A 16,640-nucleotide genomic window follows, 5' to 3' on the forward strand; every position below is an offset into this window, starting at 1 on the left:
AAAACATCTGGCGGCTCCACCAGGTTGGGAAAGGCTGGTCTGGTAGCTGCTTCCTGAACCACAAACTGAATGTCTTCAAAAAGTGCCCCATGGACAATACACTGTGGTAGTCCAGTTTGGATGTTACAGACTGCGCATAACAGTAGAAAGGGGGATTGAAGTTGAGAGAGAAAGTGGCTTTCATTATGCTTCACTAGGATCACCCATGAGATGGATAATCAAATATCTTTTGAGTCCTCCCAAATTGCTTTCCAATACTAAAGATAGCAAAGTGGCACTCTATAACCTTTGAAAGACTGGCACTCACTAGTTGGTTCCTCTAGTCTTACCTGGGTTGGCATGGTTGCCCATTCAAACTGCTGGTTTTGGCCTATTAAGCCTTATGAGGCTCAAGACCTCAGTATATTAAGGATTGCCACTCCCCGTATGAACTGACCCGGACCCTGCCTTCATCCTCCGAGGCCTTTCCTGATATGCCCCCTGCACTGGAAGCGCAGAGTGTAGCAACAAGAGAATGGGCCTTTTCAGTGGTAGCGCCCCCGGTTGTGGAATGCTGTCCTCAGGGAGGCATGCCTGGCACCTTCTCTATCCATCTGTAGGTGCCAACATTTAGTGTAAAGGCGGAATACAAAATTTATTAATAAATAAAATGATAAATAAATAAACAAAGACCTTCCTCTTCACTCAGCCATTGGGCCTTGAGATGTGCTGTCTTAGTTATTCCTTTTTGTTATTTGATGGGTTTTAGGTTTTTATTGATTATTGTCTATAGCTTTTAATGTATTGTTTTTATTGAGGATTCTTATTTAAATTTGTTTTAAATCTCTTGTTAAGTTGCCTAGAGACTGCTTGTTAGTCACCCAAAACCAAATAAATAAATAAATAAAGTGCCATCTTCTCTCTGCCAATGCTAGAGTCTGGCAGAAGCTTACCATAAATGCTGTCATTTTAAAAAAAGAACCCAGTGAGGTTGACCCTGTTTAAGAGGGTGGCAGCCTCACTAGCCTCCTTACGGTGTAATCCCTTAGCTAAGCGCCTTATTAAGAATTTAGTACCAAATTAAAATGTGGCAGAGAGCGAGCGAGCAAGTTTCTGTGTGCTAGGCCCATCTCGCTCCGATTAAACCCTGTCATGAGCAGGATGTGGTGGCGTTGTTGTCATTGTAGGGTATTGGTTAAGACACACAAGTGATGAATTGAGGAAATACTGAAGATTCCTAAATCAAGTTCCTGGTAAAATGACAGCTTAATGAGAAGGTGCCAGAGATCAAAGGCAGAAGGAGCTTGCTTCAATTAAGGCGCACAACTTTGTCTTGCATCTGTATGTAGGTGGGGAGTTGCCCTTGTGGGGCATTGTATCGGCTGTGGCTAACCTGCCTTCAGTTTGCATAATACATTAGGAAAGGGCTCAGTGGGTAGCCAGTCTTGTATAACAGAGTCAAACAAACCTCTTCCTCCCCCTTGCATTGAGGAAATTCCTGTTTCTTGATTTAATAAGGAATATCTTTCTAGTATTTTGATGTTTCCATTTGAATGGCTGTAACAGTTGTTAGTCTTGATTTTTATGCGAATAGTTTGACTTAACAAATTGTTAGTTCTTTTTTACCTTGTTAGCTGCCTTGAGTTTCTTCTGAAAAAAGTAGGCAGGACTATGAGCAAAGACTGAATAACTTTCATGCTTATGGCTGCCAGATTAGAGTTGCCCAAAAACTGGAAGGATGCAAGCAGGTGCTTATCAATGGTTCCTTCTCAAACTGGGCGGAAGTAACGAGTGGGGTACCACAGGGCTCGGTCCTGGGCCCAGTGCTCTTTAACATTTTTATTAACGACTTGGATGAGGAGGTACAAAGCATGCTTATCACATTTGCAGATGATACAAAGTTGGGGGGCATAGCTAATACCATGGAAGACAGAAACAAAATTCAAAGGGACCTTGCTTGATAGGCTGGAGCATTGGGCTGAAAACAACAGAATGAAATTCAACAGGGATAAATGCAAAGTTCTACACTTAGGAAAAAGAAACCAAATGCACAGTTATAAGATGGGGGATACTTGGCTCAGCAGTACGACATGCGAGAAGGATCTTGGAATTGTCATTGATCACAGGCTGAATATGAGCCAACAGTGTGATGTGGCTGCAAAAAAGACAAATGCTATATTAGGCTGCATTAACAGAAGTATAGTTTCCAAATCGCTTGAAGTACTAATTCCCCTCTGTTCAGCACTGGTTAGGCCTCATCTTGAATACTGCATTCAGTTCTGGTCTCCACACTTCAAGAAGGATGCAGACAAACTGGAACGGGTTCAGAGGAGGGCTACAAGGATGATCAGGAGACTGGAAACAAAGCCCTATGAGGAGAGACTGAAAGAACTGGGCATGTTTAGCCTGGAGAAGAGAAGACTGAGGGGAGATATGATAGCACTCTTCAAGTACATGAAAGGTTGTCACATAGAGGAGGGCTGGGATCTCTTCTCGATCGTCCCAGAGTGCAGGACATGGAATAATAGGCTCAAGTTGTTGGAAGCCAGATTTTGACTGGACATCAGGAAAAACTTCCTAACTGTTAGAGCCATATGACAATGGAACCAATTACCTAGAGTAGTGGGCTCTCCGACACTGGAGGCATTCAAGAGACATCTGGACAGGCATCTGTCGGGAATGCTTTGATTTGGATTCCTGCATTGAGCAGGGGGTTGGACTTGATGGCCTTGTAGGCCCCTTCCAACCCTGCTATTCTATGATTCTGTGATTCAGGTTGACAATGAAGAATTGGTACAGCGGACTGTGGCAAATTGCTATAGCAGAAAAAATTAACGCCTAACTTGAAGGTGGCCAGGGTCAAGGGTAATGTACTAGACTTCTGTTCAAAATGTTTCTGCTTTATCCAGAACACCAGACAACAAAATGTGGATTTGATGCTTGCACCTGCCTTTCGAAGGCTTTGGGAGGGTGGGTGAAGTGGGAATTGTTCTGTATTGAACTTGCATTGAGCAGAGGACTTGGGGATGCGGACATGGGGTCAAGAGGGGTAATTGTTTTGTGCCGGACTGGACACTCAGACGTTGTCATACTTTTCTATGTACTTATAACAGCCTTGCAGGACTGCCAAAGAACGGGGGTGCAAATTTGAAACCATCCCTGGATGTGGTTTGTTTCTTTGTGATGTTTCTTATGTTTTGTTCTGTTGATGTAGATTGGTTGTGTTTGTACACACTGACAACAAATGAAATTCTTTTAAGAATATAAGTAGGCAGGATATAAGTTTTGGAAACACATGGCCAGCTTTTCCAAGTATTCTTCAAAGCTTTACAATGAGGTACACAACACATATGGTATCAAACATATTTTTCAGAACAAGAGGAGACACCATATAAAATGAACAAGCAGTTACTAAAGTTCCCTCAGCAAGATGGCTAGCCCTTTCTAGGCCCAAGACTGTAGAGGAGAATCCCGCCCTAGCTAGGCACAGGCTGGTACTGCTGCTGGTAATGCTGGCCTTATGCCCATTGCCCTGTTCACACATTCGGTGTGTGTAAGTGAGTGAGTGACAGGATCATAATGGCAATTCTTATCCCCCAACTGACACATGTCCAGGACGGAGACGGGATCTCTGGGCTGGTGCCGGTTCAAAAGCATTCCATGGCCGGTATCGACTGAAGCTGGTTCTTTGTCCGCTAGTCTCTGCTTATACCAATCTGTTTCTCCCCCCTCGGAAAAAATATTTATATTAATACTGATATTTTGAAAGGAAATATTGATCAATGAAATATCAATAAAATTGTTGTTCTTATTTTAGAGGCGGCATTTTTTAAAATAGTTGTGGAAAATTGCTACATAAATATCTAATCCACGATGACAGAGAGTAAGTGAATTAATAGAACATTCAGTACCAAATCCGAATTGGGCAGAATTCTAGCACATCCCTAGTCCGGGGCGGGGGGACCTTTTTTTAGCCCGAGGGCCACATTCCCTTCTTGGCAACCTTTTGAGGGGCCGCATGCCAGAGACAAAAGTAGGCAGAGAAGAAATGTGAATTTTGCCTTTTGTTCACTTTCTGCACACACCGCTCTCTGTTCTCCATTCAGGCATACAAGAGAGTATCAGAGTTCAGGGCCACATTCCAGCCAGGCCAAAATGCCTCAAGGAGAGCATGAAGCAGGGCGAGTGAGGGATGTGGCCTGCAAAAAGGAATGTAGTTGATGAGGGGGAGAGTCCCAAGGGCCAGATAGAGGGCTTTGGAGGGCCACAGTTGACCTCTGGACCTGAGGTCCTGATAGCCCTACGATTGTCCTCACAGGAGTTCTCTTTCTCCACACGGCAGAGGAGCTTGCATTTTCAGAGTTTCTGATTATGTGGAGAGAGCTCCACACAGGAATGCACAGCTGGGGGGGGGCACAAGAACTCCCCCTCCTTGCATTTATTGACTTTGTAAAAGGCTGGGTGTTGGCATTGGTTTTTGTTGATCCATAAGGCAATAAAATCAAAGTATCAACCTGACAAGTGAAATAATTCCCCCGCAAAAAACCCCTAAAAGGAATGTAATCCAGGGGTAGCCAATGTGATGCCCTCTAGACCAGGAGTTACCAAATTCTGGTCTGCAGACCACTACTGGTCCCCAAGTGTCATTCAGGTGGCCTGCGATGTGTATGTAGATTTGTGGTTGAAGGTGAGAGTTGGCACATCCATTGCATTCAGTATTCATAATGATTATTAATTGTATTTTATTCCTTCTTTAATTTCTTGTATTGTTATCTTATTATATTACAGTTTGAATTCTGTGGTAGTCTTTTCCTAGCCTTTGGGTCTCCAGATGTTGCTGGACTGCAGTTCCCATCATGCTGACCATTGGCCATGCTGCCTGGGGCTGATGGGAGTTATAGTCAGCAACATCTGGGGGCCCAAAGGTTGGGAAAGGCTGTTCTATGGAATGCAAATTGTAATACGATAAAATACAACATCTGAAAAATAAAAAAGCAATAAAAATACAACTAAAAATCAATATGAATGTTTAATGCGATGGATGTGCCATCCCCTGTAAAAATCGTGCAGCATCTAGCACAGCCCATTCAAATTGCTGCAACAATAACAAAAAACATTAAATAGTCCACCAATTCCCTCAGCAATTTTCAAGTGGTCCATGGTGACAAAAGGTTTGGGAACTGCTATTCTAGATTATGTCGGACTACGGTTCCCACCAGCCCCAGCAGTATAGCTAGTAAACAGGGCTGATGGGAGTCGTAGTCTGTCACTGAATCTGTAACTTAAGATGTTTTCTTAACAAAAAAAATGATATGATGAAAATTACATTTGAAAACTGACAACTTTCTTGAAGTTTTTCCACAAGCATTGTTTCAACTCTGCTTAAGAGTTAAGATATTAATAATGAGTATCATGACAGAAGTTTATGTCAAGTCGAGCCCAAAAATTCACTCTCCCTTACTCTGTCGTGACAACCGGAGCAGCAAATAGCAGTTTGCGCTAACAATGTGTAAGAACAAGTCTAGGGTGGCTCTGTCAAGAATGGATATATGATTTTTTTGCTGCCGACATGTGGAAACCTTGCAGGTTCAGAAGACAGGACAATTAGTCATATATAGCTCTCAAAAGAGACATCTTCATTCATTTTTGTACAGTTCAGCTGCAGAGCTAGTTCTTGGAATCTAAATGAATCGGCGCCACAATGGACTTCTGTATAAAATGAGGTCAGGCCTAGAGCGATTGAAAAAAAGCCCCTCTGCCCAAGGGATGGAGCGTCCACAGAAGGCGATCAATTCAGCTTTCAGATAAAAGCTCGTCCAAAATCTGAGGGCTGAATGTCACTTTTTAAACATCTCCAGACGGGTGCTGCTAGCAAACTCCGTAAATTAATTGTCCGCTGTGTGAAGATGGCTGTCCTGAATCTCGTGCCATTCAGCTTCATTGCATGACCTTAAGTTCCAGCATCATAAGAGAAAGGGAAAGGGAAAATAGCCTCTCTCTATCCACAGCAGGCATAGACATTATAAATCTCTTTCATGGCCCATTTCTGTATAGTTGCCTCTTTAAACCCCCACACCATTTTAGTCTTTCCTTGCAGTCCTACTTCCGACTGTGAATGTTAATGTTACAGTGCCACTGGCAAGGATATCCTAATATATCTTAATATCAGTTACTCCTGTGCTATCCTTGCTTCATGAATGTTTCAAGACAGCTGCTGCAGCTGCTTTGGCTTTTTGTAAAGATACTGTGAAATTCCTGCCCTCAAGGTGTTGGTAGAAAACAGGATGTTGCATTTTAAAAGGCACACAGTAGGATAGCTGTCCAGATGCAGGGGATAATATTTTGGATGTGGCTCAAGAAGATCTGGTTTTAAATACCTACTCTACCATGAATCTTGCTGGGTGACTTTGGGACAGCCACCTTCTCTTGGCCTAAACAGATTAAAACAGAACTCCTTGGGGGAGTGGTGTTTAAGGATGTCAGAGAATTCTTATGGAAACGGAAATGGGAGTGGAAATTGCTGTTCACTTCTCCATCCCATGTCTGGGCAGAAATAAGTCCAGCGAATATTATTGGTATTCACTGCAATTGTTGCTTTCAGTCCGCAAATGATACGTAATTGATTGTTTCTGCACCCTCTCATTTGTATTGTGTTTCATTTTCTTTGAAATGAATGTGTTGGAATAATGTAATGACAGTGTAATTTGTGCAATTAATTACGTACATTAGGTAAGCTGGGTCATTTTGCTACAGGGGACAGCAAGATGAATAACGTAGTTTTGGGCAGGAGACGAACTGCAGAGGAACAGAAACCTTGCTGTATGCAACGAATACAGAGCGGAACAGAAAGCGATGCTTTCTGACATCTGTGGTGGCTAAGCACATGGTAGAACTGTTTCCAGTCAACAGCATGTGGAAGGTACAAGCATGCACCCCTCCCCAAATTGAAACAACATAAATAAGCAACAGCAAATAAACCTCACTGCAAAAAAATCTAGGAGGCCTCAAAAGCCTGATTAAGAAGAATAAGCTCAAGCAGTGATGGAGCCATATAAATCTCCAGGGGGAGAGAACTCCACCAGCGGCATGGGAGGGGGCACCACAGAAAGCATTGCCTTGCTCATTATCGCCTTACCAATACTTGAAGAGGCAGCCCGAAGGGCTTCTGTGGAAGATCTCGATTCATCTCAGCAGTTTTATAGATCAATAAAATGTCCATTGGAGTTGTGTTTAGAGAGGAGTGAGTCATTTTGTGTCTCTCTACATGGGTGTCCAAGAGGGAGGGAAGGGAGCACAGTTCACCCTGCTCCAAAGATGAACCATGATCTCCAGAACATCTGCTTTCATTTAAAAAAAAAAATGTCGGAATTCTATTGAGTTGTGTAGTAGAGTTGCGTAGTGCTGCGGAATGGAGAGTATCGAGCGAGCTTAGTGTGTGTGTGTTTGAATCTTTGCTAAGATTCTACCTTCCCTGCAAATTAGTCAGACAGAAACTTTAAGCTTTAAAATAAGAAACAACTACTTTATTCTGGAAGTACATGCTTGATAGGAAAGAGTTCTATATCTAGCTAACTGGCTATGCTGGAGCAGCAAGCACTGGTCCCAGTACTCGCCCTCATCCTGGTTGAGAGGAGAGACAAAGGAAAGATGTCTGCTCCCCTCTCGAGAGAAAGAGAACACAGAGAGAGGCGGGAAGGAACTGGGGTCAAACATCCTGTTACTTATCAATCTAGCAGGAAGGGAAGAGACGCAGGATCAAAGGGATAGGTATAGCCTCAACCAGCAAGAGGTCTAGCTCTCTAGCTACCCTTATTAACCCCATGCAGCCTCAACCCACCAAGTTGGAGTTGAACCTCATACATTCCAACAAAATAAAGAGTAAGTTTCTAGCATTTGTAGAACTTGAGATAGGAGGCAAAACGTTCAGGCACTTTCTGCTCCTTTGCTGGTGAGAAATTAGCCTGGTCCCCCCTTTCAGTATTTTACTCCTCCCTGGAAGAAAATTCCTGTCGATTCCTGTTTGTGTGAGTGTGAACATATGATGTTGTTGTCTTGGATATATCCAAGATTTTAAATTAGATTGCAAATTCTTGGGGCAGAGACTTTAAGATGGAATATCCCATACTCTGGATCTATATGCATCATTAATAAATAAACGATACTTTTTCAATAAAGCAAAGTTATAAACACAGCTGAAAACATTTACTTTTTTAAAAAGTGAAGGCATTTTTGGCATGTAAACCCAGGTTTATATTATGAGATTTATGATTATTATGAGTGGTTCAGAAATAAAGTTGCTGCGGATAAATATCCACATGTGATTTGAAACTCAGGGGCAACACCCCTCCACACACGCAAACATTTGTAGGTCTCCCTAGAGAAAAATGAAATGTTGGAGGTGTAGCCATATCCAGTTCCAGCCTTGAAGAATCCTTGGAAGCTTTTAACAACAGGTCAGGTTACAAACCTGCCCCGATGAACATTGCTGAGGTGGTAATTAATTCTGTCTCGATGTGGGATGCACCCCGTAACCTTGTGAGACTGGGTTGAGAGATTATTTTTGGCACACACAGAGCCTTGTTAGAAATGTTTCCTCAAATGGGGCCACATCACTCTTCTCTTGTGACTGAGCCTGAGGTTTGGTTTTGGGACTAGTAGAGGCTTCTGTGTTTTGTTTGTTTTTTAAAGGGATTTTCTGGTGTTGTTCAGCAGTAGAACCTCAGACGAGTCCTGCTGGATCACACCAAAGGTCCATCTTGCCTAGCATCCAGTCAGATACCTCTGAGAAGCCCACAAGCAGGACTTAACTGCAATAGCCTCTTGCACTCATGTTCCCCAGTGGCTTCTACTCAAAAGGCATCGTTCCTCTGGTGCTGGCTTGTAGTGCTCAGATATCATGAGCAGTAGCCACTGAGATGCCACGTTTGACTCTTGAAAATGCACATATTTTCACATAGACTGTGCCACTTTGAGAGTCTATACATCTGTTTGATTCCATGTTCATGTATACCTTGGGCATTAATGTTTTATCTGCAACCATGAGGTCTAGAACCCTGGTTCCCAACTATTCCCCCCCCCCACTGACCACTTGAACATTGCTGAGGGTCTTGGCAGACCACTTGATGATTTTTCTGCCTGATGTAACCATTGTAATGCACTGTGCTAGATGCCATATGGTTTGGGGATGTATTTTGCTTCTAACAGCATTTGATGATCATAACTAATTCAGAAGTGGGAATCTTATAACCGCAAGATCATTTAATTCAGGTTGCCACCACTCTTTTTATTTTGATTTTCAGTTTAGTTAATGGAGTCTGCAGTTATTCATAGGGCTTCTTCAGAATCCTCTTTTAAATCCTCTTGGTTGTTTTCTGTGTGTTTTTGAGAACTGGCGCAGACTTCCTCTTTGGTCTGCGGTGGACAGGAGAGACAGAAATAAATAAATAAAAGATCTCTGTCCCTTCCTAAACACTGTATCACAGCTTAACACTATATGAAAGTACTGCAGTGGAACATGCTTCCCGCCCTGACTATTATCAAAACGGTCCATCTGTTCAGGTAGTTCCTCAGTTTAAGTCTGTAAATATACCTTGCTGCCTGATTTTTCCAGTTCAGCCAGGATAAGTATTTCAATTCAGAATGCACACTTTGAAACGTCATGAGAAACAAAGAAGCACAGTGTGTTGAGACAGGGAAGAACAAAAAACTATGGATATGGGTGGTCTGTTTCCGAGTGAGCTGTGGTTAAAAGATGATTTGCTGTAGAATCGAGGTGGAAGATTAGCCTTCCTTAGCTTAGTGGCTCTCCCAATATTGTTGGACTTCCAACACCCATCAGCCCTGATCATTGGCTGAGCTGGCTGGGGCTGATGGGAGTTGTACTCCAAAACATCTCAAGGGTACCAGGTTGTGGAAGACTGTTATAGATATATGTATCAGGTGTAGGCTACATAGTGCCCTCCAGATCTAGTTGGACTACAGCTCCCATCAGCCCTAGTCTGACCAGTGGTCAGGGATGATGGGAGTTGGAGTCCAGCAACATCTGGACAGCATCACATTAATTACCCCTGCTGTATATTTATTTTATGTATTTAACAAAATTTATATACTGCTTAATGTAAAAACCTCTAAACGCTTTATAAAAAAACATTAAAATTATCAATAAAACAGTTAAAAGCAAGTAATTAAAACCTATTTTAAACAATTAAAATAGCTGCTAACTAAGGGTGCAATCCAATTCATATTTATACTGGGCTGAGGGGAGTTGGATCAGAGCTTGGCAAAGTTACTTTTTTGAACTACAACTACCATCAGCCCAATCCAGTGGCCATGCTGGCTGGGGCTGATGGGAGTTGTAGTTCAAAGAAGTAACTTTGCCAAGCTCTGAGTTGGATATGGCAAATCCCAGGCCAAGCCTGGTTTAGCCAGGGGTCTGCTGGGAAAACCCAGAAAAAGGAACATTCTGGGGTGTGTCAGAGGAGGGGCTGAGGGGGGGACTTATGCAACATCCAGCTCCCCTTCAGAGTGCTCCTATGGGTCCCGATGCGGGCCAGTTACTATGGAAGAAAGGTTCGGTCTAAGAAAATAATTACAATGGAAGTCTATGGAGAGTGTTTACTCCCTGGTCAGGCTTTTACTCTGTGGTCCCTGCATGCAGCTCCCGGCTGAGCCGTCATTCAGCCAGCCCGGTGGCTCCCAAATGCAAAATGGACGCTGTGGAGCTTCCAACTGGTCCTTCGTCTGCCAGTCCCCCTTTCACCAGCTTCCCATGAGTTGGATTGCTCTGTAAAAAGATTAAAACAGATCAACATCTATGTGTCTGCACAGGCTTTCCTGAACAGAAAGGTTTTAAGCAGGCATCGAAGGGAATACAGCGAAGGCGCCTGCCTGATATCAGTAGGCAGGGAGTTCCAAAGGGTAGGTGCTGCCACACTAAAAAAAATGTTTTTTTTTACAATGGCTGGAGGGCATATTCATCCTTTTAACAAAATAAAACTGCAGGAAATAGCTCAAAGCGTCACAGAAGAATAAAAAAATCTTCATTCAAATTTGTGTTAGATAAAAGGTCTTGAAGCCTGGAAACATTATGAAACCTCACCAGTTAATAGCCTTAAACTTTTGCTGATAAAGATTATCCCTCGAAACAAATGGAGAAATCTGAAAGTTTCTTTTTAAAAGATGAGATATACATTTGTTTAATAAAGAAATGAAAATTCCAGGAGCTATAAAAAGTATACAAAATTATCATCATTGCATGAGGTCTGATTTTGTTTATCATTTCAAGAGATAGCAAAGAGAATCCATTTCTGAAATAAACCTTTTTCTACAGTGATCAACTTTGTGCCTTATTTTCTTGTGAATAGGACTGTTAACATTTTTAATAAATGGGGAGGGGTGTGTGGTTTACTAAAAATTGTTATTGGAATTATTCATAAGGAAAGAAAACATGGAGGTGATCAGAGGAAAGTGTTGGATGTTACTGTGGATGAGAATGAGCAGTGTCCCATTTCACTTGTAACACTAACCCAAACTGTAGTGTAGCATGAACAAGCAAGCATGTTGGCGCACAATTGGTTACAGCTTGTGGTTGTTGAAACGAGACAAACCATAATCCCAGGTCCATACATAATGCTAAACCAAACCATGGCTTATGTCTCAGTGGTAGCAGCAGATGAATGAAGTGGCTGTAACGTCCTGACTGCATGCTTGTTTGTCTGTGCTAAACCATAGATTGGCCAAGTGGTATGTATGAACAAGGCCATATATTGTTGAACCAAACATAGCATTTAGAATTTAGAACACTTGAAAAAGTTTTTAAATGAACACTCAGTGTTCAGTGTGTTCTGTATAGCTTGAATAAGGTGGAAAATGTCGATTTTTAAAATGGAAAATGATTGTCTAGTTTTTCTCCTAACAGTTGGTTCAGTGATAAATGCATAATTTTACCTCCACTTATAATGCAAGACCCGCTTGCATTGGCTGCCTGTACGTTTCCGAGCTCAATTCAAGGTGCTGGTTTTAACCTATAAAGCCTCACATGGCTTAGCACCACAATACCTGATGGAACCCCTCTCCCAACACAAACCCACCAGTACACTATGCTCCACATCCAAGGCCCTCCTCTGGGTGCCTACTGGGAGGGAGGCTGGCAACAAGGGAGAGGGCCTTCTCAGTAGTGGCCCCAATTATGGAATGATTTTTCTGACGCCAACACTGTTATCTTTTCGGTGCCTCTTCTCCCAGGGATTTTAGCGTGTGTTTTTAAATTGTTTTTTAAAAAAAATAAATTGTGTTTTAATTGTTTTTGTGTTTTAAAATTTACATATTTGTTTTTAATGTTTTTAATTGCTGTAAACCGCCCAGAGAGCTTCAGCTATGGGTCGGTATATAAATGTAATAAATAAATAAAATAAATATATCTGTCCTATATAGCAGAGATGGGGGATCTGTGGCCCTCTCAGTATTGTTGGACTCCAGCTTTAATCAACCTAAACTGGCATGGCCATTGGTCCAGGAAGATGGGTGCTGCAGTCCAGCAACATCTGGAGGGCCACAGGTTCCCCGCCCTTGCTTGAACCAGAGATGCTGAGGATAGTTCTCTTTATCATACACGTGCAAGCTCATTCTGACTGCTGTTATTTATTTAGCCACAAAGGCACCATTCACACCCAAGATGAATGTATCCCCAGGCTTGGGGGGAACCCCAAGGTTTGTGGATGTACCTAAAAAAACTTCTAGGGGGGAGGAAAAAAAACAAAACGGAAGATCCCAAAACATTCCATAGACAACTGAGCATGCTCAGCGGCCACAGAATGTGTGAGTGTCTGTTGGGCAGTAGAATGGGCAAGCGAAGAATGGATGGGAGGAATGGAGTGGAATATTTTGGGAAAAGGCATGGCTGACTGGCTAGAACTCCAAACCTAAACACTCCATGCTGCAGCACTTTGTTGCGGGTCCCGCTTGTCAGTATTAAATATCAAGCCTGTGTGCCTAATCTAATCCTGGAGGATAGGGCTGTGGAAAGCTATTAGGCATGTACATTCAATGAAACCTCCATGTTCAGGAACAGTATGCTTCTGAATCCTAGATACTGGAGATCAACAGCAGGAAAAGGGTGTTTTGCCTTGCTTGGGAGCTCTGAAAAGTATTTGGCTGGCCAGTGCTAGAAACAGTCCTGGGAAGTGTGGTTTGATTCAGCAAGGCCACTGGGTTTCAAATTATGTTCTAGGGAATTTTGGAGTCCCTCAGAAAATTCTTGGGGGTCCCTCAATGAAAGGATTAGTAACAATCAATAAACTTCCCTGGAAGATTGGTCGTCGCTGCCAATCTATCTATGCCAGTTTTGCTGTAGAGTTTATTTCTAATGTTGTTGGACTACAACTCCCATCACCCTTGAACAGTGGCCATGCTGGCTGGGGCTGATGGGAGCTGGAGTGTTATTTAACACTTTGGCTGGGGGGGGTCTAAAAAGAGGGATCGTTTTGGATTAGAATGGATTGATTTTATGAAGTAAGTGAATAAGAAAAGGAATTGTGCAATGCTGCCATTTCAGTAGGCTACTCTGTGGAACTTGTAGTTCTTTGGGTTTGTTTTATTTGGGAATAGTAACATTATGGATAATAGTGATATTTGTTCTAGGGAAGTGCCATAGTAGCTCAGTGGCAGAGCAGCTGCTTTGCATGCAGAAGGTCCCAGGTCCAATCCCGGCATCTCCGAGTCGGGCTGGGAGAGACCCCTGCCTGAAACCCTGGAGAGCAGCTGCCAGTCAGTGTAGACCAGCCTTTCCCAACCAGTGTGCCTCCAGATGTTGTTGGACCACAACTCCCATCAGCCTCAGCCAGCATTGCCAATGGTCAGGAAAGATGGGAATTGTGGTCCAACAACATCTGGAGGCACACTGGTTGGGAAAGGCTGATGTAGACAGTACTGAGCTAGAGGGACCAAAGGTCTGACTCCCTATAAGGCAGCTTCCTGTGTGACATTTCTGCTGTACTTTATAGAGAGTAATTCTTACGTAATTTTTGATGTGCCATTTAGTCTGTGGAACTGAATTTTCTTAAAGCGATATTCAGAATTTTATATATGTTTTAAATTCTGTTCTTTGTACGTTTCTGTGGATGAAATCAGTAAAAATATATATTCAGGCCTCATCCCATGTCTATAGGGACTAATTTCTGTCAATTTCATTGAATGCTTGTATTTCATTGAATGCTTGTATTTGTAGTGGGTGATTCGATCATTAGGAACATAGACAGTGGGGGGTGTGATGGGCGTGTAGACCGCAAGGTGTTTTGCCTGCCTGGGGCGAAGGTTGCGGATATCGCCCGTCGTTTAGATAGTTTGGTAGACAGTGCTGGGAAGGAGTCAGTGGTCGTGGTGCACGTTGGCACCAACGACATGGGGAAATGCAGCCGTGAGGTCCTGGAAGCAAAATTTAGGTTGCTAGGTAGGATGCTGAAAGCCAGGACCTCCAAGGTGGCTTTCTCTGAAATGCTACCGGTTCCACGCGCAGGACCAGCCAGACAGGCCCAGCTTCGCAGTCTCAATGCGTGGATGAGACGATGGTGTCGGGTGGAAGGGTTCGGATTTGTTAGGCACTGGGGAACATTTTGGGACAAGCCGGGCCTGTACAAAAGGGACGGGCTCCACTTGAACCAGAATGGAACCAGACTGCTGGCACTTAAAATTAAAAAGGTAGCAGAGCAGCTTTTAAACTGACTGAGGGGGGAAACCCGACAGGAGCTGAGAAAGGTCCGGTTCGGAATAAACCTCCCCCCTGGGATAAAAACCAAAGAAATGATGAAATGTTAAAAGGGGTAGGCCTAGAAGTAGGCATTGTGAGAGCAGGGGCACAGGATATAAATTCAGAAGAGCAAAATTACCACAGGCCTAACCACAAGTGCCAAAGACACTTGAAGAAAGACACTGCTTACAAGTGCCTGTACGCTAATGCTAGGAGCCTCCGAACCAAGATGGGAGAACTGGAGTGCTTGGTCTTAGAGAAGAGCATTGATATAGTGAGCATAACGGAGACCTGGTGGAATGGAGAAAACCAGTGGGATACGGTTATCCCTGGATATAAACTATATCGGAAGGACAGGGAAGGACGTATTGGTGGCGGAGTCGCTCTATACGTGAAAGAAGGCATTGAATCCAGCAAGCTCGAAACCCCAAAAGAGGCAGACTCCTTCACAGAATCGTTGTGGGTGGTGATACCGTGCCCCAGGAGGGACTTAATACTGGGAACGATCTATCGTCCCCCTGATCAAAATGCTCAGGGAGACCTTGAGATGAGATATGAAATTGAGGAAGCATCCAAACTAGGAAATGTGGTAGTAATGGGTGACTTCAACTACCCGGACATAGACTGGCTGCATATGTGTTCCAGTCATGACAAAGAAGCAAAGTTTCTAGATATTCTAAATGACTATTCCCTAGATCAGTTGGTCATGGAACCGACCCGAGGGACGGCAACCCTGGACTTAATCCTCAGTGGGGACCGGGACCTGGTGCGAGATGTAAGTGTTGTTGAACCGATTGGGAGCAGTGACCACAGTGCTATTAAATTAAACATACACGTAACTGGCCAATTGCCAAGAAAATCCAACACGGTCACATTTGACTTCAAAAGAGGAAACTTCACAAACATGAGGGGATTGGTAAAAAGAAAGCTGAAAAACAAAGTCCAGAGGGTCACATCACTCGAAAATGCTTGGAAGTTGTTTAAAAACACTATATTAGAAGCTCAACTGGAGTGCATACCGCAGATCAGAAAAGGTACCGCCAGGGCCAAGAAGATACCAGCATGGTTAATGAGCAAAGTCAAGGAAGCTCTTAGAGGCAAAAAGTCTTCCTTCAGAAAATGGAAGTCTTGTCCAAATGAAGAAAATAAAAAAGAACACAAACTCTGGCAAAAGAAATGCAAGAAGACAATAAGGGATGCTAAAAAAGAATTTGAGGAGCACATTGCTAAGAACATAAAAACCAACAACAAAAAATTCTATAAATACATTCAAAGCAGGAGACCATCTAGGGAGACAATTGGACCCTTGGTTGATAAGGGAGTCAAAGGTGTACTAAAGAACGATAAGGAGATTGCAGAGAAGCTAAATGAATTCTTTGCATCTGTCTTCACAGTGGAAGATATAGGGCAGATCCCTGAACCTGAACTAACATTTGCAGGAAGGGATTCTGAGGAACTAAGACAAATAGTGGTAACGAGAGAGGAAGTTCTAAGCTTAATGGATAATATAAAAACTGACAAATCACCGGGCCCGGATGGCATCCACCCGAGAGTTCTCAAAGAACTCAAAGGTGAAATTGCTGATCTGCTAACTAAAATATGTAACTTGTCCCTCGGGTCCTCCTCCGTGCCTGAGGACTGGAAAGTGGCCAATGTAACGCCAATCTTCAAAAAGGGATCCAGAGGGGATCCCGGAAATTACAGGCCAGTTAGCTTAACTTCTGTCCCTGGAAAACTGGTAGAAAGTATAATTAAAGCTAGATTAACTAAGCACATAGAAGAACAAGCCTTGCTGAAGCAGAGCCAGCATGGCTTCTGCAAGGGAAAGTCCTGTCTCAGTAACCTATTAGAATTCTTTGAGAGTGTCAACAAGCATATAGATAGAGGTGATCCAGTGGACATAGTGTACTTAGACTTT

At 43.1% G+C, this 16,640-nt stretch overlaps 1 protein-coding gene across 3 annotated transcripts in view; it reads left to right on the top strand.

Annotated features, from left to right (window-relative positions):
• The window catches only part of HIP1R (huntingtin interacting protein 1 related), a 101,515-nt gene that overhangs the window by 26,217 nt on the left and 58,658 nt on the right, over nt 1-16,640 (top strand). Inside the window, exon 1 of one of the 3 annotated variants that reach the window (XM_061603376.1) lies at nt 15,424-15,497. The exons of the other annotated variants lie outside the window; for them this stretch is intronic. Within the exon in view, the coding sequence (XP_061459360.1) occupies nt 15,429-15,497 (69 nt within the window). The 5' untranslated portion in view covers nt 15,424-15,428. Of the gene's footprint in view, nt 1-15,423; nt 15,498-16,640 lie in introns of those variants that run through there. 3 annotated transcript variants of the gene reach the window in all.

Source organism: Rhineura floridana, chromosome 19 (genome assembly GCF_030035675.1).
Source record: "Rhineura floridana isolate rRhiFlo1 chromosome 19, rRhiFlo1.hap2, whole genome shotgun sequence".
NCBI lineage: Eukaryota > Metazoa > Chordata > Lepidosauria > Squamata > Rhineuridae > Rhineura > Rhineura floridana.